Source organism: Apteryx rowi, unplaced genomic scaffold (genome assembly GCF_003343035.1).
Source record: "Apteryx rowi isolate R43461 unplaced genomic scaffold, aptRow1 scaffold_565, whole genome shotgun sequence".
NCBI classification, from domain to species: Eukaryota; Metazoa; Chordata; class Aves; order Apterygiformes; family Apterygidae; genus Apteryx; species Apteryx rowi.
The window spans coordinates 26,405-50,774 of record NW_020450833.1 but is presented as its reverse complement, the minus strand read 5'-3'; the positions used below and the strand labels follow the sequence as shown (position 1 = coordinate 50,774).

At 39.4% G+C, this 24,370-nt stretch overlaps 1 protein-coding gene and 1 long non-coding RNA gene across 5 annotated transcripts in view; both read left to right on the top strand.

Annotated features, from left to right (window-relative positions):
• RALA (RAS like proto-oncogene A) overlaps nt 1-19,945 on the top strand; it is a 34,288-nt gene extending 14,343 nt beyond the window's left edge. For 2 of the 4 annotated variants that reach the window (XM_026082013.1, XM_026082014.1), the window contains exons 2-5: nt 8,443-8,597; nt 9,486-9,694; nt 13,415-13,589; nt 16,349-19,945. In XM_026082013.1, coding sequence (XP_025937798.1) covers nt 8,484-8,597; nt 9,486-9,694; nt 13,415-13,589; nt 16,349-16,471 — 621 coding nt within the window. In that variant the 5' untranslated portion in view covers nt 8,443-8,483 and the 3' untranslated portion in view covers nt 16,472-19,945. Of the gene's footprint in view, nt 1-2,555; nt 2,711-2,783; nt 2,875-8,442; nt 8,598-9,485; nt 9,695-13,414; nt 13,590-16,348 lie in introns of those variants that run through there. The other 2 variants (XM_026082015.1, XM_026082016.1) reach the window with 2 other exon arrangements.
• A 1,205-nt stretch (nt 19,946-21,150) lies between these two features.
• LOC112973747 lies at nt 21,151-23,724 on the top strand. The gene is made up of 3 exons (XR_003256061.1): nt 21,151-22,719; nt 22,901-23,066; nt 23,159-23,724. It is a non-coding gene; the product is annotated as an uncharacterized LOC112973747 (long non-coding RNA).
• Nucleotides 23,725-24,370: the final 646 nt, after the last annotated feature.

Sequence of the window (24,370 nt, the reverse complement as noted above, 5' to 3'; positions counted from 1 at the left end):
CTAAAGAGATTGGTAAGTTCTAAGATAATTTGCCTAAAAATTTCGGTTTGATTTCCTCTTTCTTTAGGCTACTACTTAGAATTTGTAGTGATTATTTAATTTAATTTTTGAAATATTTGTTTTACCTTAATACAATACTGATATTATGACATTAATGCTTTTTTTATTCCAATAAAAACACAAGTCAAATTTGAGACATGGAATGTCACTTATTAAAATAATGCTGATCTAACCTAAAAAGCTTCCTTACTCTCCAGTTCTTGAAACAGCTAGCATCATGTATCCCATCCTATGTCCTCATGTATCCTGTCTATTTCAGGGTCGTGGGTGTTTCTGCTGATGTGGTTTGAATATTGTAATTGGAACCAGCTATTGGGAGGGATGACTAGCTAGGCTCTGCTTGCCTGGAGTTGCCTCCCTCCATTTCCAGGAACATTTTTGTTGTAGGAAGATGAGTCATTGCTGAGGTATCTTCCCGATATTCTCTGGGGATGTAAAATGTATTGACCCACTTTTTTTCTTTTTTTCTTTTTTACTCTTATTCCTGCACTTTTCCTGAGAGTGCTGAACTTGAAGTTCATCGGCCAAGAGACACAACAGAATTGTGAATTGCTTTGCAGGAGCTAAGAAACTTTGGAGACTGTTGAAACTCACTTTAGAAAATAGAGTTACTGTCAAGTAATTACTATAATTTTTCACATCAGAATAAGATTAAAAAATTGTAGCTAATGTTTCTGGAGTTGGGAGATTATGCTAAATATAAGGTGCAGAATAGTGCAGTTGCTAGTTTCCATAATAAAAATGATTGTTTAAGCTTCCTTTTTTTTTTTTTTTTTTTTTGAAGCTATTACTAAATTTTCTTTAATTATCATACGGTGATTGATACAACATTTTGCCTTTTTGGAAATATTTTGGTCAAACCGTACTATGTGCCATTCCTAATTTTGTGCAGTTAGCTCATATATTTCAATTAAATCACTTGTATTCCTCCAGATTTATCAAATTTATTCTCACTGATTTAAAGAACAGAGTAAAAGCAGGTGCTGTGAAGCGTGATCTACCAGTTCTAATTGATGCTCTTTATATGAAACAGTCCTCAGGGAAGAAAGTTGTTCTTCATAGAAGTGAGTGGGTAATGAGGTTAATATGACAGTCGTACAAATCTTTATGTAATCTTCTGTTAAAGGGAAGGAAACAAAACAACCGGATTCAATTTTGATATCATAGTTTTATGACGGCTGTAAAAATGCCAATGTAAGAAACTGTTTYGTAATTGAAGAAAGGCGCTGCTATCTCTACTTATTAACTAGAAGCTATTATACTAACTGTACCATCTGTCTTTAAACATAAAGCCATGTTTAACTAGTCCCCTTCGATCAAACCTCTGCAACAAGTCAAAGTTGTCCCGTTAAGGACACCTGCGTTTTCACAAAGCCTGCATTCAGCTTTATGTACAGCGCTGCAGAAGATGCCAGCTGAATTTGTGCCTGTAATGATGTGGTTTCACAATGTAACGCTTCTCCTTCCCTGGGCTGCTCTCATTGACGTTTCCTTCACGAGACTCCAGAGGATCAAAATGGACAGAGTAGCTTCTTGGCCTCTTTTGGCCAGATTCCTTAAGAAAATGAGTCTGTCTGGTCACCTGCTCTGTTCTCCCTTAATTTTTGCTGTTGGCTGGTTTCAGGTAAATTTTGAGGTACAGAGGGTTAGGTGTCTTGGATTTGATTGTTCCCATAAGTTTCCTGAAAATCATCCCCTCTCTAAAGAGGGACAAATCTGTATTAGTGCTGCCTCCGAAGGAAAGGAAGCAATGTGAGCTCAACATTTCTCAGCCCTGTTTGGGTTAATATACAGATACTTTGTGCTGGTCATGTTGTTGCTCCCTTTTAATGCAAGTGTAAATGTGTATTAGCGTATTGCAAAGGGAGGTGAAGGACAATTGGCACAAATCTGTAAAAAAGCAGGCTTCGATTAATTGTTTTAGAAGAGGTTATTGTGTAAGAACAAGTCATTTCCAAATAATGTCTGAGAAATGGGACATGTTAAGAGGCTTTATTAAGAGAATTCTTCTGAATTTGACTAGATGAGCAAGATGAGTGAGGGGCAAAAAAAGCATATAAGGTTTTCTCACCCATAAACATATTTTTTTAGGTCTCAATTTAGTAGGCTGAAGAAGTAGATGGGAGGACAAAATAAAGACTAACGTGGTAGGGAGATCAAAGATTCCTACTTCAATTTCTTCTTCCCTACCATATGTTTGCAAAGATATCCCAAAGATGTCCCTAGAGATGAAAACCTCTTTTCATGTGCCGGTACGTGATCAGCTGACGTGCTCCTGTGGATCTGGATAGCCATTCAAAGTTCCAGGAGTTTATGCAAGAAGTTAACGTGATGCTTACGTAGCTTTCTTGCCCCAGTTGCTTTGCTACAGGCACCCTGCCCACCTCACCCCTCTGGTTCTCGGAACTGAATGTTGTGTTTGAATCCGTTGGGGAGAGGACATAACATTGTGTTTCTTGCACACAGGGCCTGCTGTGTAATGTGTGAAACTCTGGAAAAGTTACTATTGCTACAGGTAGAAGCCAGTCACTTGATAGGCAACAATTTTACAACTCCAGCTGCAAGTTCCTAGTGCTACCCAAAATGATCTTAAAAGTTATTTTCCTACCTACTCCTCTTTCTGGACCAGATTACTACACTGTTGAACAAGGTGCTGTTGCTGATACTAACATGAATTATAATTGCTTTTCCTGCAGTTCTTCTGATTTAATCTAATCACTCCCTAACCTGACTCTACAAAAATGATCCTGGTTCCAACTGGAAACCTGCCATTAAATGGAGCACAGAATTGTGGGGGTGGTTATCTGCAAGCAGGTAATGAGCAGCTGTAGGAGCTTTGGTGAGAGCTGCTTACTTTGACTCAGCAGCCACCGAGATTTGTTTGTTTGTGTCCTTATTTGCTCTAACATGTTGGAAAAGGGCAGTTTCTTTGGAGTTTATCTGCAGCAGAAGTGAGGAGAGATCCATAGCATGGTGGTTAGACAATGCGCTTGCTCTTCTGAGTGAAGGTATGGTGTATATTGTTGAGCCAGTTAGGCTTTCACATCCTTYCTGACTTGTTGGACTACACAGAGTTGTTTAAAAATAAACTTTTGTGTATGTCCTCAGCTTTATTGTTGGGGTGGGGATTTCTGATGAGTGTGGTACAAAGCTGACCTGCATAAATGGATAATACAGCTATTGACAACACCCTGCTGGCTGTGTGTGAATGTTTCTCTGCAGTAGGGTGACACAGAACTCTATTGTAGGATGAGCCTGTGTTTATCTTCCAACCCCAAAACAATTTTACACTGTAAAGATTTTTTTTTTTAAACATCACGGTACACATAATATGAAAGTATTCTTTGTTTGAGCTGCATACAACAGGGTTCTTGCCTGTCAATTTTGTCATAATTATAAGAGGACAAGTAAAGAAACTGTGGCTATGACCAAAATTAATGCTTTTTATGGACATTTACGGAAGTAAGTCAAGCTACATCAATTTTAAGGGTAGAAAAAGTTACTCTGTATGAAATGTCATATCAGGTGCCTTACTGTTAAAATTTGAATCTATGTTCCACTTCACTTTTAAAAGCAGACTTAAACAGGCAGAAGAGTGTAGCAGCAGTTTAAACCTTCTCTTTCAAGGTCTCTTCTCTCTGGTGGGATACTTGCTTCGAAGCAGTTTCTCTGGGAGGAGTGTTGTTTGCACAGTATCAGACTGTACTTGTTTAGTCTGTAACTTACTTCTCTCTCTCTTTTCACATAGTCTGCCTTGCAGCAGCCCTGAATTTTACCAGCATTATACCTCTTTCCTGGATTGTGAAGCACTTAAGAGCAAACTCACCTCACTGAGCCTCTTCGCACTACAAAATGACAGAGTATTTATCACAGAATCACAGAATGGTTGAGGTTGGAAGGGACCTCTGGAGATCATCTAGTCCAACCCCCCCTGCTCAAGCAGGGTCACCTAGAGCACGTTGCACAGGATCGCGTCCAGGCAGGTTTTGAATATCTCCAGAGAAGGAGACTCCACAACCTCTTTGGGCAACCTGTTCCAGTGCTCTGCCACCCTCACAGTGAAAAAGTTTTTCCTCATGTTCAGATGGAACTGCCTGTGTTTCAGTTTGTGCCCATTGCCTCGCGTCCTGTCGCTGGGCACCACTGAAAAGAGTCTGGTCCCATCCTCTTGACACCCTCCCTTAAGATACTTGTACACGTTAATAAGATCCCCTCTCAGCCTCCTCTTCTCTAGGCTAAACAGGCCCAGCTCTCTCAGCCTTCCCTCATAAGAGAGATGCTCCAGTCCCCTAATCATCTTTGTAGCCCTTCGCTGGACTTGCTCCAGTAGTGCCACATCCCTCTTGTACTGGGGAGCCCAGAACTGGACACAGTACTCCAGGTGTGGCCTCACCAGGGCTGAGTAGAGGGGGAGGATCACTTCCCTYGACCTGCTGGCAACATTCTTCCTGATGCACCCCAGGATACCGTTGGCCTTCTTGGCCACAAGGGCACATTGCTGCCTCATGSTTAACTTGGTGTCCACCAGCACTCCCAGGTCCTTCTCGGCAGAGCTGCTTTCCAGCAGGTCAACCCCCAACCTGTCCTGGTGCATGGGGTTATTCCTCCCTAGGTGCAGGACCCTGCACTTGCCTTTGTTGAACTTCACGAGGTTCCTCTCTGCCCACCTCTCCAGCCTGTCCAGGTGTCTCTGAATGGCAGCACAGCCCTCTGGTGTATCGGCCACTCCTCCCGGTTTTGTATYGTCAGCAAACTTGCTGAGGGTGCACTCTGTCCCTTCATCCAGGTCATTGATGAAGATGTTGAACAAGACTGGACCCAGTACTGACCCCTGGGGGACACCGCTAGCTACAGGCCTCCAACTAGACTCTGCACCACTGACCACAACCCTCTGAACTCTGCCATTCAGCCAGTTCTCAAGCCACCTCACTGTCCGCTCATCTAAACCACACTTCCTGAGCTTGTCTATGAGGATGTTATGGGAGACAGTGTTGGAAGCCTTGCTGAAGTCAAGGTAGACAACATCCACTGCTCTCCCCTCATCTAYCCAGGCAGTCATTCCATCAGAGAAGGCTATCAGATTGGTTAGGCATGATTTCCCCTTGGTGAAGCCATGCTGACTACTCCTGATCACCTTCTTGTCCTCCACATGCTTGGAGATGGCCTCCAGGATGAGCTGCTCCATCACCTTTCCAGGGATGCAGGTGAGGCTGACTGGCCTGTAGTTCCCTGGGTCCTCCTTCTTGCCCTTTTTGAAGACTGAGGTGACATTGGCTTTCTTCCAGTCTTCAGGCACCTCTCCTGTTCTCCATGACCTTTCAAAGATGATGGAGAGTGGCTTAGCAGTAACTTCCGCCAGCTCCCTCAGCACTCGTGGGTGCATCCCATCAGGGCCCATGGATTTGTGGGTGTCAAGTTTGCTTAAATGATCTCTAACCCACTCCTCCTCCACCAAGGGGAAGTCTTCCTTTCTCCAGACTTTCTCTCTTGCCTCCAGGGTCTGGGGTTCCTGAGGGCTGGCCTGAGCAGTAAAAACTGAAGCAAAGGCAGCATTCAGTAACTCTGCCTTCTCTGCATCCTTCGTCACCAGGGCACCCACCCCATTCAGCAAAGGGCCCACATTTTCCCTAGTCTTCCTCTTGCTGCTGATGTATTTGAAGAAGCCCTTGACAAGCTTATCTTTAAGATTTGAAGTATGTGGTAGCGTGGAGTTTTGCTGTCTTCAATATCTTGCTGGAATGTTGTTCACTGACAGTTATTGATGAATGGATGACTCAGGGTACTGCTTGAACTGGTTGGGTCAGGTTTTTTTAATTCTGAGTTTTTCTTTGACTCAATCTCTTATGCTGCTTTGAAAAGACATTATCAAGGCTTCTGAAAATGCTTGGCTGCCAGAAAATCTTTCTGGTTAGAGAATATACAGTGAAAAGGAGCACCTTCACTAACTTGTGTGTTTATAAGGATCTTTATGCTTGGATGTCATTGTTATGGTTTTTCACAAGTGTAAGTGTTGACTGTTGCAGAAGGTACAAAAAGTGGCAGCTTCTCAAACTTCTTTGTTGCACTGGGATCCTCCTAGTTGAATTGGAGCTTCTGATAAAATATGAATTTTCATGTTGGTTAATCTCAAAAGATTGTAGGTTAATACACAATTAATATTACAGTGAAGTGTGACTACTATGTGTTTGAAAATTTTCACAGATTGTAGTACTGATTTTGCCCAAACTCACCTGTTAGAGGTTCTGCTAAATTCATTTGGACGTACTTCAGTACTGAAGCGTTTGTAAAAGAGTATTCTGTTTCTCTGCTTAGCAACGTTAGTACAGGGCATATCCAAGTATGTTAGTGCTTCAGTTTCTGTGCTTCTGAGGGTCTGTATTGTAATCAAAACTTGTCAAACTGAGCTGTTGCCAGCTGAGAACTGGAATTCAGAGGAATGATTCCTTATATTACCTGCCTGAAATACATTTTAAAAAGCAGGTTAGGCTGACATTCGCAGTACATTTTTCCTTTTAAGAAAAAAGTGTGAAGGCAAAAACAATGCGGAGTAGTTCAAAATGCAGTGCAGTAGGTTGAAAATGTACATAGCTTGGAGCTATTTTCATGTTCTCGTACTCCCTCTTGAGTGAAAAGAAAGCAATGTTTGTTTAGGTCATGATGGCCAAAAGTGAAGTATTTCTTGTTCTTATGCTACTTATCCATCTCCTTTTTAAAGCTTTAAAAAGAATTTTTAGCTATAGTTAGCTATATTTCTCTGCTACGTGTCTATAATTAGTACACCAGCTTACTTGTGCTTGGTTCACTGAGATAGCCTTTCTGGGAGAACCAATTTAAGCCACTTAATTTTCAATTGCATTTTCAGAATGCTTTGACAGCATAATGAATAGTGTTTCTGACGTGACCCAGAGGAAGCTCTTCCCATAGGCTGCCGCTTCCTGCCCCTGCCCCYGCCCCCGGGAAAGACTGCCTTAATCGCTAATGGAGCCTCAGTTGGCATGCTCTTGCGCTTCCTTAAGTGTCTCTGCTGCTAACAAAACTCAGTGCGTGTCCTTGACTAGGGAGTTTGATACGAATTTTAAAAAAATTGTTGTGCTTCACATTCAAATTGTTTGAACTGCACATAGTGGATGATTTGTTATGCTAAAGGATGTAATTTTAGTATGAGATTGTCAAATAGTCACGTGCTGAGCAAAGGTACTGGCATCCTGTTACTGCACTGTATTGTCTGATACTTCTGTATATAACTGAGCCATGTTGTCATCTGAATGTGGTGTTGGTGAGCTTTCTAATTACCAAAGTTTAAGTTATATTTGGTTTTCAGTTGCTAATATGAATGTCTCTTGTGTTTTACATCCTTTARTGTGGAAGTCATTGCACTTTTTGGACATCAGTGCTTATTTTAGCCTTAAATCTTAGGAAGATGGTATTGTAAATCTGCACAGCGACTTTCCTGTGTTTTAAGAACTGTGCTAACTGTCTATAGGATAGTATGTTCTGACTTTAACACATACGGTAATATGACAGGTGGAGTGGGTAGAGAATGAAAGGAAGGAGTAGAAGGATAAATGTTGGAGCTCTGCTAAAACCGTAATGTGATTTTTTTGCACATGTGCACACACACATTAGATTGTATATGAATTAACTGTCATAAAGCCCTTGATATGTGAGGTGCAGAGATGTGCCTGAGGGCAAACAGTTGCAGGACTGAGACATCTATTCCAAATGTACAGAATAATGATGTTTGTAGTCTGCAAAGGCAAGCTGAATCTTTCCACTCTGCCTGAACTAGATTATTCTTTCAGTTTTCTGATTGACTCACTGAAACCAGATTATTTTTAGGATTTAAATTACACAGTTGCCTGTTTTTATCTCTACTGAAAAAGTACACTAACCAGTCCTTGTTGCTGTTTTTGTTGTCTCTTCGTGCCTGCTACTTAAACTGGAAATTCCTTCAAATGTCTGTTTTCCTTCCCTTGCAGCTGTCATATCTCATGGTTTCTTGTGTGGTGTTGACTCACTGTGGTTTTCTTCTTCAAGTCTTGCTTGGTAAACTAACAAGAATTCTTGACAAACTCTGTGTCTCAAAAAGAAAACATTACGTACCAAAATGTAAATCTCTTTCCCTAATCACTGTCGGATGCTTCACACCCCCTTGTGCTCTTTCCAAATGGTGAAGGCTCTCCTTGCTCATGCCACAAAAAAGATAATGAGCTCAGTATAATTTGTGGAGTGGTTTCTAGCAAAAAAGAAGATAGCTTTCACTGAAAATAGCAGAACTGAAATATAAGTCCTTAGATATGTAAGAATTTAAACTGAATCCATTTTAAAGAGTGCATATGGGAGAGGGAAAAGAAAACTAATGGAGCAGTATTTTTCTTCTAGATTTTCTCATTTTACACCTGTGAAGCTTCTGCAATCCAAAGATGGCAGCAAATAAGCCTAAAGGACAGAATTCATTGGCTTTACACAAAGTCATCATGGTGGGAAGTGGTGGTGTAGGAAAATCTGCTTTAACACTGCAGTTTATGTATGATGAGGTAAGAATTTGTACTAGAAATTCTCTCATGAAATGTCTGCTGCATAGTGTTATTTAAGCATTCATTGGTACAGTTATTTTCTGAAAGAGTCCAAATGTATATGACACGGTATGAAAGTTAGCCATTAAATTGAACAAACGGTATTTTTTGAGATTTTTGGATTTGTACTCTGAAGACATCTGTGAAGGTGTAATTTGGCATTTTTCAGATTTCTAAGAAATTACCTGAGATTTTTAGAAATTGCTCAGTCATACTATCAGTATATTTTGTCATTGTTCACTGGAGCTGTTGGAACTTATTTAGGTACTGTAGCTCGAAGCCTTTTCTCTTAGGTGAGTTGCATATTCCTGAAATGATGCCAAATTTTTTTCACTTTTATGCTGTTGTGAAGAGAGGAAAGGAAATCGTTTTCTTGTTGTCCCAGGAAATCTTTTCACTTTTTGCCAGTGAAAGACATTCCTTTTGACTAAAATATACAAGTTATCGCTTCAGGGTCCTTTAAAAAATTGTTATTAAATATATTCAGTCAGGACTGTCTGATAGCATAATGGAACCCAGACAGATTTTGTGTTTGACCAGAAGCGGAGCCTTAGTTAGTGCACAGCCATTGATGATTTGCAGTTGCCCAAGTAACTTTCAAAGTTTCCTTATAGTGGCTGAAGAAAGCAAAAACCCATAAATAGTTTGGGCTGTGGAGAGCCTGCTCTGACTATGGAAGTGTCCATTTTGAATCACGCAGCCTAAATACATATGCTTACTTATTTTTTATTGTAATAATATAAAATGTTGTTATATCCTTATATGCAAATAATAGCATTTGCATCTGTATTTCTTTTCCTAATTTTGGTGCCCAGGCATACTTTTATACAGTAAAGGTTTTGTTTCTAGTTTGTAGAAGATTATGAGCCCACCAAAGCAGACAGCTACAGGAAAAAAGTAGTTCTGGATGGGGAAGAAGTACAAATTGATATATTGGACACAGCAGGGCAGGAGGACTATGCTGCAATTAGAGATAACTACTTCCGAAGTGGAGAAGGCTTTCTTTGTGTCTTCTCTATTACAGAGCTGGAGTCCTTTGCAGCTACTGCAGACTTCAGGTAAGTTACAAAGCAAGTTAGTTATTCGAATTATAATGAGATAAAAAGGTAATTTTGTTTTTCTTTGTTTTTTAACATCCTTATTATATCCAGATTAGACAACAAGAGCTCTTACTGTAGTCGCAGAAGGTTTTGAATAGGTGCCTCACCATGCTTTCCCTGTCTGTGTACCAGTTTGGGTATCTTTGCTGTGTTTCTAAATACCAAAAAGGCTATTGCCACAGAGCAGATACTTAGCAGCGTTTGGAAAGCTGCTGCCCTTTGTAAATCAGTGCTGCTTGGCACTTGTGCTACAGTGAAAGAAGCGGTATTTGTGAGTAGGCATAGTGCTATTCAAAGTAAAAGATGTATTAAAAATTGTGTATAGACTATGTGGTTACATGTAATGTAGACACAGTACTTCATTTCCTCCAGAGCTTTTTTTAGTCCTTGCTTCATATTAAGGATTGTGGTGTATTTCTTTAACCTGTGAAATAGCACCTGGAGCAAATAAGGCAATTTTAGCATGTCCAGCTGTTTTATGCTAGAATACTTAATAGCTATGAAGATGATGTAACCAGATTCCAAATAAAAACTGTGCAGAAGAACCACAGCTGGTGATGTCTGTCTGCAAAGTCTTTGGCTGAGATAAGTATGAGCACTGGATTCTGGAAGACTCTGAAATTTATAATATAAGCAACACAGGTCTTTCCACCTCTTAAAAATGATTTTATGGACAACAGAGATGAGTAGTATCTTTGAGGATTCTGCAGTAGCTAGGCATTTTATGTAAAGGCCTGCTGTAAATCTGTTCTTTCATGCTTTGCTTGGATATGAATTCTTTTTCTCTGCAAAAGATACTGATGTAAATTTGGGGATTTACAAGAAAAAAGTGGATTCTGTACAGTGTTAACTCTTCCCATCAAAGTCTGAGAGGATTTCACTTAATAGGAAGGAACATGGTAAAAACAAAGTTTGAGACTGGATTTTTTTTAGTATAATGAAGACTTAACAAGGTAGCTTTTTTTTTAAACATGCTTTGCAGGCTTGCGGCAAATTAAGACTCTTACAGCGTTAGGAGGCGATATAAAACAGGCACGAGTAAATTAGAGGTGTTTAATTTTGATCAAAAGAGAAAACCTATTTAAAACACTTCCTGCTATAAAAAAAACCACCATGGACTAAAGAGACCAAAAAGAAGTTTGTCCTTTCAAAGTGTGGCAAAGGAGGGGAGGAGATGGCCTTCAAAATACAAGAAAGGAGGCAAATACAAAAAGAAATGAGCTGTGTCCCACTGAAACAGAAGGCTTCTTAGAGATGCTTTCATAGCTCAAGTTAATTAGCACCACGTATCAGCGTATTTTTAATACAGCCCTGAAGGGAGGAGGTCTGGAGAGCAGAGGAAGTGAATTTTTCCCCTTGTGTTTTTTATTTGTCTCTCTGCATGCACATAAATCTGTATACATACATACGTGTGTGTGTGTGTGTGTATTTAGAGAGAGGGCTTGAGTGGTCTGCAGGCTTATGCTAAATATTTGAGTCTTCTCTGTCCTGGAGCACTATTTAATATAATGGCTCTAGAGTGCAAAATGACCTATTCAGGTGTGTTTAAAATCCTGTTCATGCTTCAAAGGATATGATCTTCTAAAGATTAAAAAACAAAACAAACAAAAAAACCCCCCTACTTTTTAAGGAAAGGTGAGCCTTGACAGTATGCATGTTGAAACAGCAAAGGTGGAAGGAAAAAATCCATTCACTGAAGAGGTTAAAACTCTCCACAGTCCACATCTGAAAATTTCAAGTTGCCTTTGAAACAGTGGAAGCTTAAATGCTACAATGTAACTTAGAAAAGTGACACTATTCTTTTTGCTCTGTATAAAAGCAATCTGCATCTCTTTAAGGTACAGTTAAAATACCACTGCTGCTGTTGAGTAACCTGAGGGAGTAGTATTTAAGATACAGTTCTGATAGCAAATGACAAGAAAAATTTGGACATTTGATTGTTTCCATGGAATTTTGCTCTGCTGGAATGGCAGAACTCCAACAGGAGACTTGCTTACTATTTTTCAAAGTCTTCTATGGCTTTCCTAGTGTGCTCTGAGATGCCAGTGGTCTTTAAGTAATTTTGTTAATAGAAAGCAGACCTGCAACAACTATACTTTTAAATATTTGAAAGGCAGTTTGATAAAGCGTGCTCTTGCTTTGAGTAGAAATGGCCTGGCTCTAATGCATTTTTTTTTAACATTTAGATTTCAAACTAGCATGTCTTTAATTAGATATTTAGCGTATCAGTCTTCCGAGAGGGATCAGAGTAGAGTTTTGTAACCTGGATTGCTTTTATCTCCTTAAATAGCTCAATTGTTTGGCATCACCTGAGCAATAATGATGAAAGCTACTAATTTTTAGCAGAAGTCTTATTTGCACAGATACTGTGGTGGTGCACTGAATTCTCATCTGGTCACCGTTCCTCATCTACTGACTTTTTAAACTACTTCTGGATAGCTGAAGACAATATTAAAACATTTGCCCTGATTTTGGGCGATGTCACTCTGATTACACCTGAGAGATGACTGTAGTGTTAAAAGCTGCTTCAAATACATATTTGTTGGTTTAAAAAATAATAATAATTTATGGGTTAACTGCAGTTTCTCTGCACTGTGAGTGGAGTTTCTCAAAATAATGGTTTGCTGTTCAAAGATTTTTATAATGGCAGGAGGATCGTGCTGCCCACTACATCAAAGCCGGTTAGAAAGATATTAATTAACTCTTTTCAGTTTCTCTCTGTTTTACTTAAAACCTGGCAATAGATTTCACCTCAGCCAGTGAAGGGAGTATGGTTTTCTGTGCTTTTGTTGAACTTTTAGAAATTTCTCCACCAGGAAGGGCTAAATTTCACTACTGACTTCGCACTGTTTTCTGGGACAAAATAGAGAATACCCCTCTTACTTCTGGGAAAAAGGTTCTTCCTATTGCTTTGAATATATTTCTAATTAGATGAAAACTTTTTTTTTTTAATCTTAGACTTTTTCTACTAAGGCATTTGTAGTACTCGGTTTTATTTACAACTTTAAACCCTTCATCCTAGCAGTTCAGTAATCAGTGGAAGGGTCTGTACTTCAAAAGTTGGTGTGTGCAACTTGCATCCCTACATGGGCTTATAACTGAACCAAGATCTCTGCAGAGACTGAATATAGTTGACTTTTGAAAGATTCCTGAAAGGGAGAGATTTTTCTCTTGGTGTGCTGTATTAGATTGCTACTTAAGTAGATAATTTTTGTCAGCTTTAAGAAATGGCTTGTGTGTTTTATTAGGAAAAAAAAAACATTGAGTTTAAAATTCACTGTAAACACTTCTACACTCAGTGTAAAAAGCTTGCTGGCTAGGTCAACAATTACAATTATAAATAGTAATATAAAAACAATGGGAAATAATGTCAAATTACACCTTTAGTAAAAAGATGACTTTAAACTGTCACCGAAAACAATCCTGTTCTACTGTTTTAATCTCTTACTGATTCATCCCTTCCTTCCTGGAAGACTCGTTGTCTGTCTTGGTCTTCATTCTATACAGTATCATGATGAGGTTTGAGATTTCACTTAATGTAAGCTTCATAAAAGGAATAAGTGGGTTTTCACTGTAAGATGGAAGAGTGTTTATTCTGATAAGTTCTTCTCTTTGTGTTCTAAGAATAGTACTCCATGCAATGCATACTTCTTTTTTTCCCTTTCTTTTTCTCTCCAGGGAGCAGATTTTAAGAGTGAAAGAAGATGAGAATGTCCCTTTTTTGCTAGTTGGTAACAAATCAGATCTGGAAGATAAAAGGCAAGTTTCTGTAGAAGAAGCAAAAAACAGAGCTGATCAGTGGAATGTTAACTATGTGGAAACTTCTGCAAAAACACGAGCTAATGTTGACAAGGTAATAACTGTCCTCTTAATACAAAGAATCTATCCATCAGCTTTTACTTCATACCCCTCCTCCATGGAGTCATACTTTATATGTTCTAGTTATTTTAGCATTGTTTGTGAAATTCAAATTGAGTACTTTTCTCCTTTAGCTTGTGATGAGCATATGGCTAGGTCATTTCATGTAGAACAGTGAAAATGTTAGGTATAACAAGTTTATCCCACCCTGAATTGCAGGGAGTAGGTTATTAGGCAAGGCCTTACACTTCATTAAAAATTTCTTGAGGCAGCTATTTTTACCTAGACTTCTTGTCGTGTTTTCTATAACTAGAAGGCAAGCTGCTTCTGAACACCAAAGAATACTAGCTGGTCCTCAGCCAAAATAAAACGACAAAAGTATGCGGGGGTGGGATTGGAACCCTCTCTACCACAGATGCCTGGTTGTATGTTAATCCAATGAGGAAGGGGGATGAACCTTGTTAAGCTTTCAACAGTCTAGAAGAGTGTCATGAATTTTAAGGGATAGAGAGAACCTGGTTCAGAAGGTTGTGAGATATAGCAGATGGAGCGTCTTTGTCTCCAAGAAGATAAACTATTGATTAGCTGTAAGAATTTCAGTTACAGCTCTAAAAGACAGGACTTCTTGGAATACACAATTCAGAACTATCTCTCAGCCTTGTAGATTACAAAAGTGATAGCTGGATGGCCAAAGAAATAAGCAGTTTAACGTGCTAACCTTTCCTTTCAGACCTCTTGACAGGTTTGATCATGCATTGAAAAATTTTCTAATGTGAATCCTTGCATATGAGCTGTCAATTGCAACATGAGAGCTATAATGGGAGTCTGGCTGTTTTGGAATATCTAAAATCTGACTCTTGTATGGTGTCAGTTGCCTTCCTGAAGAAATGGATTGTTCAGTTGAACAATAAGAACTTCATGCTGCTCTGGATGGAATATTAGGTCAGCTAAATACAGCAGAACTCGGTCTCATTGTTGAATTCAGCTCTGATTTTTATTATTATTATTATTACTATTTTTAAAAATAATGTAACTTAAAGTTTGAGTACATGAATTGCAGTTAGCATCCATCTATTACAGCCATTTAGAAACTCCCAGCTCTTCAAAATCTACTTCACCATCCTTTACCACCTGGGAAAACAATATACATTTTTAATAGCACTATAGTTTCAACAACTTTTGTGCACATGTAGCAGGCTATTGCAGCACTCTATTCAAATTAACTTGCAATTTGATCTGGTTCCAAGTTTCTTTTTGTTGCTGGTGGTAGTATGGATCCAGATCACAAGGTGATTAGCATGTATCATATAGAGTCAAAGTTTGACAGGCCATAAATGAGGTATTGTTGGCAATAGTAATTACCAGGTGTTCTTAGTTGCATGTTTTCTTGGAGCATCTGAAATTATGGGGCTTATTACATAAATTGAAGTTACTATTCTCTAAGAAATCTGACTTCTCTGAATTTCAAAATAGTGGCTTGCTCACTTGGGGGAAACATGGTCGACCTCCATTCAGTTTGATAAAGGTGAGAGAAACTGAGCACCTTCTCAGTAAGTTAAGTATTCCAGGTAGCTTAGTACTGTAGTACTGTATCAGTGCTTAAGCAAGCTGAAAGTTGCATCACACCATCATCACAGATTTAAATACAATTAAGTAACTTAATCCACATTTAGAAATCTAAACGCAATCTTATTTCTCRATGGAAATGTTTAGTTACATTGATTTTCTTCAGCCACTGTAATGAAGGGTGATGCTTGTGCTGCAATCAATATGAGATCAGAGTCATTGCAAATAAAAAAAAAAATCTGCTGTACTATGTAGAAAAGGAGTTTTCAGCCCCTCTGCATTGTCCGTGTTTCACAGGAATGGATCAAGTCCCCCAAAATACAAATCTAGAGAACATCTTGCTGAGAGAGAGGTCTCAGAGTTGCTCAACTGATTTGCTCAACTGATCTGCTACAATAAGATTATAAAGATGAAATGCTTATTTGCTTTGGCCCCCTACAAGTCAAACAAGTCATGATCTGCTTCTCTGATGAATGAAGTAACTGGATGCGGTCCAATCCTAAAGCCTTAATTGACAATAGGATCTCTCTTAGACAAGTCATTGATATGTCTCAAACTTTGTCACTTTTGTTTCCTACTGAACCACTTGACGATGGAAACGAAGTTCATACCTACTTTGAGACTGTAATGTGGCAGTTGACATTACGTAGTCTAAAAACTAGTTAATGTAATCATATGATCACTAACTTTGGTACAAAGGAAATGCTGATATCTTCTAGTCACTTTGTGTTTAGACTTGCATCATGGAGCATACTGACTATGAAACAGTACCTACCACTGCTCTGTTAATATGCTCCTAGAACACTGAAACACTGAAAATACTTGAAATATAAACTTATTTCCTTGAGTGCCCTCAGTAATAAGTAGGTAATACATTTTAGAAAAACTGGACAGTAATACAACTCCTCTGCTTGAAGCTGTGTGCAAAATTGTGTCTGACAGGATTCATAAGCAAATATCAGAAGACTGGGGAACTTTATGGTACCCTAAAATAAGCAGTTCTGCACCATATAGACTTGGTCTTCAAAACCAGTGAAAGATTTGTTGGATTAATATTCCTTTGTTCAACTTTGCTGTGTGTAAGTGACTTTATTTTAACCAGCTGAAATGGGTATCATCAGTGATAGCTTAAATTAACTTAAGTGCCTGTGAGTGTTTTGGCATTTACAGTCTTGCATCTTTTTTTAGGTCTTTTTCGATTTAATGAGAGAAATTAGAGCCAGAAAAATGGAAGACAGCAAAGAGAAGAATGGGAAGAAGAAAAGAAAAAGCCTAGCTAAGAGAATCAGAGAAAGATGTTGCATTTTATAATCAAAACCCTGAATTCCTTTCCTACCCTGACCATACTAATAAAAAATATAATTTATAAGCCTGCCATTTAAGGCTCAAGTGACTGAAATTACTCTAACATGTTGGAAATTGTAATGTACCACTAAAAGCATGAATTGGATCTGCACTGAAAGTCAAATTCACTGAAAAAAATTGATGTGGCTTCAAGAGAAGCAAAGTTCAGTCCATTTCATAATTGCCTACCTTATCACATTTCTTCTGAATGTAGTGTTTCACAGGCAGTCTTTTCTTTAATAGAGGGGGGAAGTATTTCTTTGTGGATCCTGTAAAGCATACATTTTTTATCATTGATAATTGTCAATTCATCTTGTCTTCTGCTGCCTTGAAAATTACAATTGTGAACATGATACCTAACAAAGCAGTATGCAGTTGTTTTGCCATGGAGTTATGCAAATTAGAAAAGAATAATGTATATGCAAAAAGTTATGTTGGGAGAAATTATATGTGGTTCTGCATTATCTGATTAACCTAGAAGAGTGAAGTAATCTTTTACATTGAAACATTTGAATATGCCTTAATTTTAAAACCTAAACATAGCAGGTTGCTTAGTCAAGGGTGTATTTTCAACTCTTTGCATGGAGACTGTCCCTGTACATCAGTATGAGGACTGCCCTCTTGGTAGAGTGCAGTTATGTGAATGATTTTGCTAACTAGCTGTCCGCTAGCAGTGTCTGTTCTTTAAATGTGTGCCATACTCTGGTTTTGTGAATAATACAGAGCATAATCTGTCATCTGTATCGTAGTAAACAACATGGTATCTTAAAACTAAAAGGTCAGATTACATATAAGATTGAAGTCATAAGCATATGGCACAGTTAAGCCTGGAATGGATGTTTAAATCTTAATGTGCTGATACCTTGAAACTTCCTTTTTGCAAGTAGTTTTTGTCTAGGTGTTCTTTGGGTTTTAACTCCCTGGATTTGGGTGAAGTGGAGCTGATTCAGTAGCGCTAATGTGTTTTGAGTTAAGATGTTGTCTGGGAAATTCTGGTGTCATCGGTTAATTTCTTTTGCATTCCTAATACTCAGCTATGGGAACCACGGTGTGTTATGCTGAAGCTCTTTGCAGTTTTTGTACTGTTTAGTCTAGTTTATGTTGATTTAAAATGAGGAACATTGTAGCTACTTTTTCTAGTTAATGTTGATATTAAACAATCAAATATGCTTTGCAATACAGAAACATTTACCACGTGCATCCAGAATCCCCAAACAAAATGTACTGCCTCAGTTGCTTCAGAACAGCAAGAATACTAGCACATGGTTAGTATGCTGCATCTTAACTAAAAATATACCAGAATGTTTGAGGGTTTCGGACTTCTCTGGGGTAAGACAGGCTAGATCAATTCCACAAACTGTTATACTTTTTATACATGTGTAAGCCTATAACTGACAGTTTGAAATGTGCTCAAGCAAACTAGGTAACAAATATTTAACTTTCAAGCTAACAGACATTTTAGGGACTCAACTCTTAGAAGTTATATTTGTCATGTTAAATATTTATCAATAGGAATTTTGTATGTGCATTTAGTAGACTGCCAAGTGCAGAATTGAAGTTACTCATGCAACTATGGCAAATAAGCCAGTCTTCATCTTACTGTGTACTCATTTTGCTCTATTTAGCCAGGGAGTCTAACCACTAACATTGTGACTTTGCTTTGGAACCTGTATACTGGGAACTGAGGTGTTATGAAGCCACCAGACACACGTAACTGGTCTTGGCTGATGCCTAACCTGTCCTTTTATTTGCTATTTGAGCCATTGAAAGACGAATAAACTTCCATTTTTTTTAAAAACTCGTGCAGTGTTAATTGATAACTATATTACTGATACTATGCTATAGCTGACACCATTTGTCATGGAGTTAAAAAAAAAAAAAAAATCCAAACATTCCAGAAGTTTTTTAGTGTATATGAACAGAACTGTAGATTTAACTTAGACCAAGTAAAACACACTTTGTAAAAGCTGAGATTATGCAGGTGCTACACTTTGTCCTGTACTAATTCATCCCTACTTACTGTAACAAGAAGTATCAAAAAACAGGCAAATGAATTGCAGTAAGCTTGTTCCAGAAGTACACTTTTCCATAAGAATGGAAAGTGAGCTCTTTTTAAAAAGAGAACCTTTATAAGTTAAAAAAAATTGCATCCACGTTGTATCTTCTTTTAGCACACTTGGGGAAAACTTAAGTGTTCTTCCTCAGCCTGCAGAGGAAATAGCTTGAACTGCTTATGTAGGATTTTGATGCATCTTGAGGGAGAGTCATCCAAATGGAGTGATCCAAATTTGCATCATAAGAAAGTCCACAGTTTAGTGTGCTTCTGTATCTGAAACTCCTAGGTCAATCTGCCTAAAGTGCTTCTGTGCCTGCAAACACCTTTCCTCTCCTGTTTCTCCTCCAATAAGTCAAGGATATTTCCTTGTATTGGCAGGATCAAAGCGCTCCATGGGATTTCACTCCAAGTTAGGCTAACGTGCTGGTAGTGTTCTTGCCATCATTTGTGAAACACACTGTATTGTAAGACTTCGGACCCAAGAAAGACGCCCTAATTTGTAACAAGCTATAAAGTTCAGTCTTCCATTATGTATGAAACTAATACTGAATTCCTACGTTTTTTTTTTTTTCTCCGCTGAAGCTTGTTATCCATAGTTTTAAAAACTCAAATCAACTTTTTGAAAAATCCAGCTCAAGAATCTGTGGTCTAGCTGGTAGTTTCTGTAGCCTCCTGATGAGCATAACTTAAAAAGAGTAGTGTTCAACAGTTTTCTTTGACTATGCTGAAGCAGCCTCCTGGTGTGCAGGAAGTGCTTTCCCGTTCATACAGACATTGTTAACATCAGAGTAGCATGCAGAACTAACTCTCTGGCAATTCCAATGGCAATCATGCAATAAAATGCACTCCATATTTAAGCCTTATGCTCATTATATTCATCTTCAGAAGACAAATATTTTATCCGTTAGCATGTGAAATAAGCTGGCTGAAAACCTTGGGTTCCTTTTTGGAACAGGAAGCTTTTCAATGAGCTTTGCTTCCAGAGTCTGAGAGGGTGGATGGTCTCTACATGGTAACAGTCTAATGCAAAAGGCAGAGCAGGAGATACACAGCTGGTGTTACATGACTGCATGTAATACTTAGCTGTACCCAAAACTGCATCAGAAGACAAGATTGAGCCTATAACAACTGTGAATTGAATAGGGGAGACTTTTTGCCATTGCTAATGTCGGACACCACGGTTGCCAAATACATGTAAAGGACTCTAATGATGGAGAAAAGCTCTCTTCCAACTGCTGATTTCATAAATCCACCTATGTGACTGAAATGCCAGGAACCAGATTTTTGACTGGATATAAAATCCCTCTATCTGCCTAAAAGAAGCAATGCAGTTGAATTTTGTTCATCCTATCAGTTTAGTACTAATGAAACCTAAGCTACTGTCACTGGGGCATTCTGAAGTGTGATTTTTATTTTGGGAGTGGCAGCAGGGGGGGCCTGGGAATGCAGTTTGTCTTAAGGAATTTAGATGGTTGTTAAAACTCAGGTAAGAATTCTGGTGCAAATAAAGTGGCTTTTCAATCTTAGGAATACTTAAACAGATGACTGGGTATGTTTTTAAATGATGACTCACGGAAGAAACTTTAACCTCGCATGTTTTTGTGGGAGCCTCAGTTTGTTACTAATATTGAATGGAGAAGAGGTGCCAGTGTTGCTAGTCCTGGAGTGCAAGCTAATCTTTGATCTGAATACATTGACCAGACTGGAATATTTTGGGCTGAAGCTTCTTCTGCAAAATGCTAAAATGCATATCACTTGAGAGCCTGGGCAGACTCTCATTTTCAAGGAGATCCTGCGTGGATCCAACCACTGGTACAATCCTATTTTGGGGAAATATTCAGAAGATATAGTTTTGGTCTGTGTGTGCTGAGGTCCTTCTCCCCACCCCCCACCCCCTTATTTCTTCCATGTAGTATGGAAAAATATCAAAGCATAAGTTTTTGAAAAATTTGTCTCCTCCATCCTCTTGATTAATACTGCACTCACCAATATTTAACACTACCAGGGCATTTAATACACAGTGTCAGTTGTTTATGGATCTCAGTGGGACAGTTTTAGAGAAGCAGATGAATATTCTGTGTCTTAGAGATGCAAACAACAGAGGCAGAATTTAGGAAACTGGTCCCCTGGCCAGTAAGTGTTAGGCTGAGCAGTCCTGTTTTACTCTGATGATGCATTGGTCTGGTAAGACTGTGTACTAAATGTGCCAAAAAGTAATTGAGGTGGGAGTATCTTAAAACCTGAGTCATTAGATTACAAACCACGGCAATCAATTAAGCTTTTCAGATTTTGCAAGGACRTTCCCAGCTGACAGACTTTCTGGTTGAAAGGTTAAAAATTGAGGATCTGTCGGCATCCCAACAGAATGGAAACACTGGAGTCTCTTTGAAAATGGGTACCTGTGTTATGCTGCTCCCAACAGGACTTCTGTTCTCCTTCCCCTTGCACTTTCCACAGTTGCTCCAGGTGGTTGGCTATCGCTCTGCTATTCAAACCAGGGATGGCTTTTTTGCCAAGATCACAGATTTTTTGTGCTGAAAGTTGCCCCTTCTGTAGTTCCTATCAAGCCACTGTGTACCCACACTTTTGCTGTGGGCTCCTGTATACACAGGCATAACTTATGCATGTAAAGCAAAGATCATTGCTGGAATGACATACATTTGTGAGGGATTATGGAAGCTCTGGGGTTGAATAATGTAATACAAATGTGAGAAGAGAAGACTGAAAGAAGTGATGTTGGCGGCATCTCAGGCCCTTACTGTGAACTCCTGTTTTGCAGTACTAAAGCTTGTTTGAGTCCATGTTCCACTGTGTGTAAAACTGTTGTACGATATTTAGGAGGTCACTTGGTTTTATGCCCCTTTTCTGCTTTATTAATACAACATGGTATTGCAAAATAAGGAATGGAGGGAAGGATAGCTTACAACCTGAAACTACATGCTAATGGTAAGCAGGCTCCAGAGGGCTCTTAAAATGTCCAAATACTGGAAAATACTTCTTCACTCCACTGTTTCCTTTGCACTTAGCTAAACAGAGGCAAGGAGGAAGATACATGTTTAATAATGTTCTACAGAAGTTATTCCTACAGGAAACCACTTTGGAAATTTTCTTGTGAAAAACAAGCCTGTAGCAGATAGTCTGTTACAGTAATTGCTTCAGTCATTTTTGTATGTCTAATGCTGGAAACTGTAGCTTCAGAAATCTCACTTCCTAAGTGGTTTGGTATCAATTGCAGACTTCATTTTTCTTAATCCCTGATATTTTAAGAAAAATTTGGTCATTTCTCATAATAATCTGACAATACACTACTCATTTTAAGGAATACACTGAGGATACTCACCTGTCTTAACGTTTATGGATGGAGGTAACTGAGACAGGGGAAAGCCGAGGGGCCTGCCAGAGGTGGGAGCAAAATCTGTTGATTGCTATTAAAGCAAGGTGCTGATGCTGTCTCTGCCAGGTAAGGTGTGTCACAAATACAGCTGCAGCAGCATTGTGATACACTTAATTAATTAATCTACTACTGAGATAATTGTGGGTGACATGCCTRTGCGTCCATGGATAGATGATTTGGAGCAGTTCAAATGTTATAGCACACATTTAGGATGCAACCTTATACCCGGTAACCTAATCTTGATTCCTTTCAGTACCACTGCTGAACACATGCATAAAAAACAGAGCTCTGAGAAGACAATTTCAAGACCTTGAATTTTTATGTTATGCCACATCTATTATCAGCACCATGGAAAATAATGGAACCAGCAAGGGACACCTGAATTTTTCAAAGCACTGTTATTAATATTATACTCCCTGCTTTCTGTCTTTTTCCCTCTGCCCTTTTTTTGCCAGCATAGTTGTTCACATGAGAGTTTTGCATCACAGCATATTATTTATTGGCCGCGTTTGCAGGAAAAGAACATGCTGACTTTCCCGGTTGCAGGTACAGCTGCTCCCTAAAACTGCATGAGGATCCTGTCACACACAGCCACCTGCTGGCCATTAGCATCCCTGAGCTGCCTCTGTGAACTATCAAAACTGTAATACCAAAGTCACGTTGCCTTTAATTAACAAACCGAATATTGTAGCCAAGGGCCTCCATCTGGAGAGAATAGCAGTGATCATCTGAGGCTGTTAAAGCAATGGCAATGTGAAGCGCCTGGTAAGTTTAATGGCCATCAAGACGTTAGGTATATGTGACTAATGTGAAAATGAGAGATACACCAATGTATCTTAGAGGAGCATGGTGGTAAAGCAATTCATCAGGAGGGGCTTGCTAGGGAGGAAGCGTAGAGAGTAGTTTATCATTCAACAAGAGGATGTTGCTATGTCTTGACGTGCAGGAGACCTGCCAGCGGAGTGACTGCCTTTCTCCAACTGGAACGTGGTTGAAGCAAGGACATGGAAACAGCCAGAGTCACCCGCTTGCAAGGCTTGCCAGTTGGGCTAGCCGTGCCCAGCAGTGACCAACTCCAGACACTTCAGACCTGGAAAAGGTGCAGACAGCAGGTATATTGCCAGTCTGTACTCAATACCATCTCCTTCTTAATTCTCTTAGAGAGGAGTTTCAAATCCCCTTGTGATTTTTTTTTTTTTTCCAGAGTGAACTGTAGCTGTAGATATTCTTGTCATCTCTGTGTGGGATAATGGTCTGTGATTATCTGTGATCCTCCCTGCCGTGGGGTAAACAGCGGATGAAACAGGGTGATTTGCGGTCTGATGCCCATGCTGGTGAGGGGTGAGGCAACGCCCAGGGCGAGGCGGAGGTCTCACCACTTGACATTGCTCTACCCAAAACGACACCTGGGGTGAGGCGGGAGTCTTGCAGCCTGGTGTTGTTGATAGGGGCAAAAGAAAAAAAAAAGGCCAGCAGCCATTGACATCCTCTGCTGAGCTCGACAAGGACCAAACATCTCACAGTGTTTGACTCGGCCCCACCTCGCCAAGAGTATAAATTCAGTGCATAAACGATCCTCCATTTGGAGGACGAGAACACCAACCTACGGACGGGTCGACGGGCCTGGACCTCTCTCCTCCCCAAAACAGGGATGCCTTTTTGGTAAGGTTTGCACCTCCGACAACATTGGACGTTACCCCGGGAAAAATACCATTGGTGAAAGCGCTTAATTATCAGTTTGAGCTCAGAAAAAGTAGAATTTGTTGCAGTAAGTGCATTTATCACCGGCAATCCTGAACCTGTTGATCTGTTGCTTTAATAAATTATTTATTTTGATCAACTTTGTGAACCTGACTCAATGAAAGTCCTTTTGAGGAGGGCTCTGGCAGGCAAACGTTGATTACCGCTTCCCTCCCTTTATGTGACAGTAACACTCTGTAACTCTAATCACTCTGGGAGAAGCCTAGATACCAATCTTCTTTCTTTGGTGGGGTGCCTGTCACTGTGTGGCCTTGGGAAAAATCCCTGGGCCTTCTGGTGTGAGTCACTTTCACCAGCATAGAAATCTTTACCTCTTTGGGGGTTTGAAACAAATTATATACACTTAACAGGCATTCATGTGCAGATCAATCATAACGGTGGTGCCTGCCCCCTTTATCACTGAAAACCAAAGCTGAATCACACAACAGCTGTAGAAAATAGTATTTGAAGAAGAAACATCCTTTCATCTTAAAGAGTGGTTTTCTCTTTTGCTTCCAGTGCAGGTTTCAGGAAGGCGAGAACCCTTTGGTAGCTCTTCTGCTCCCCCTTGTTTCCCTTTGCTGAACCTGTTCCAGTTTATCTGGACTGTGGGTGACTGGTACAAGCTACCATTTATTTTAGCTTCACCTGGGCTTTGTGCCACAGCACTAACATG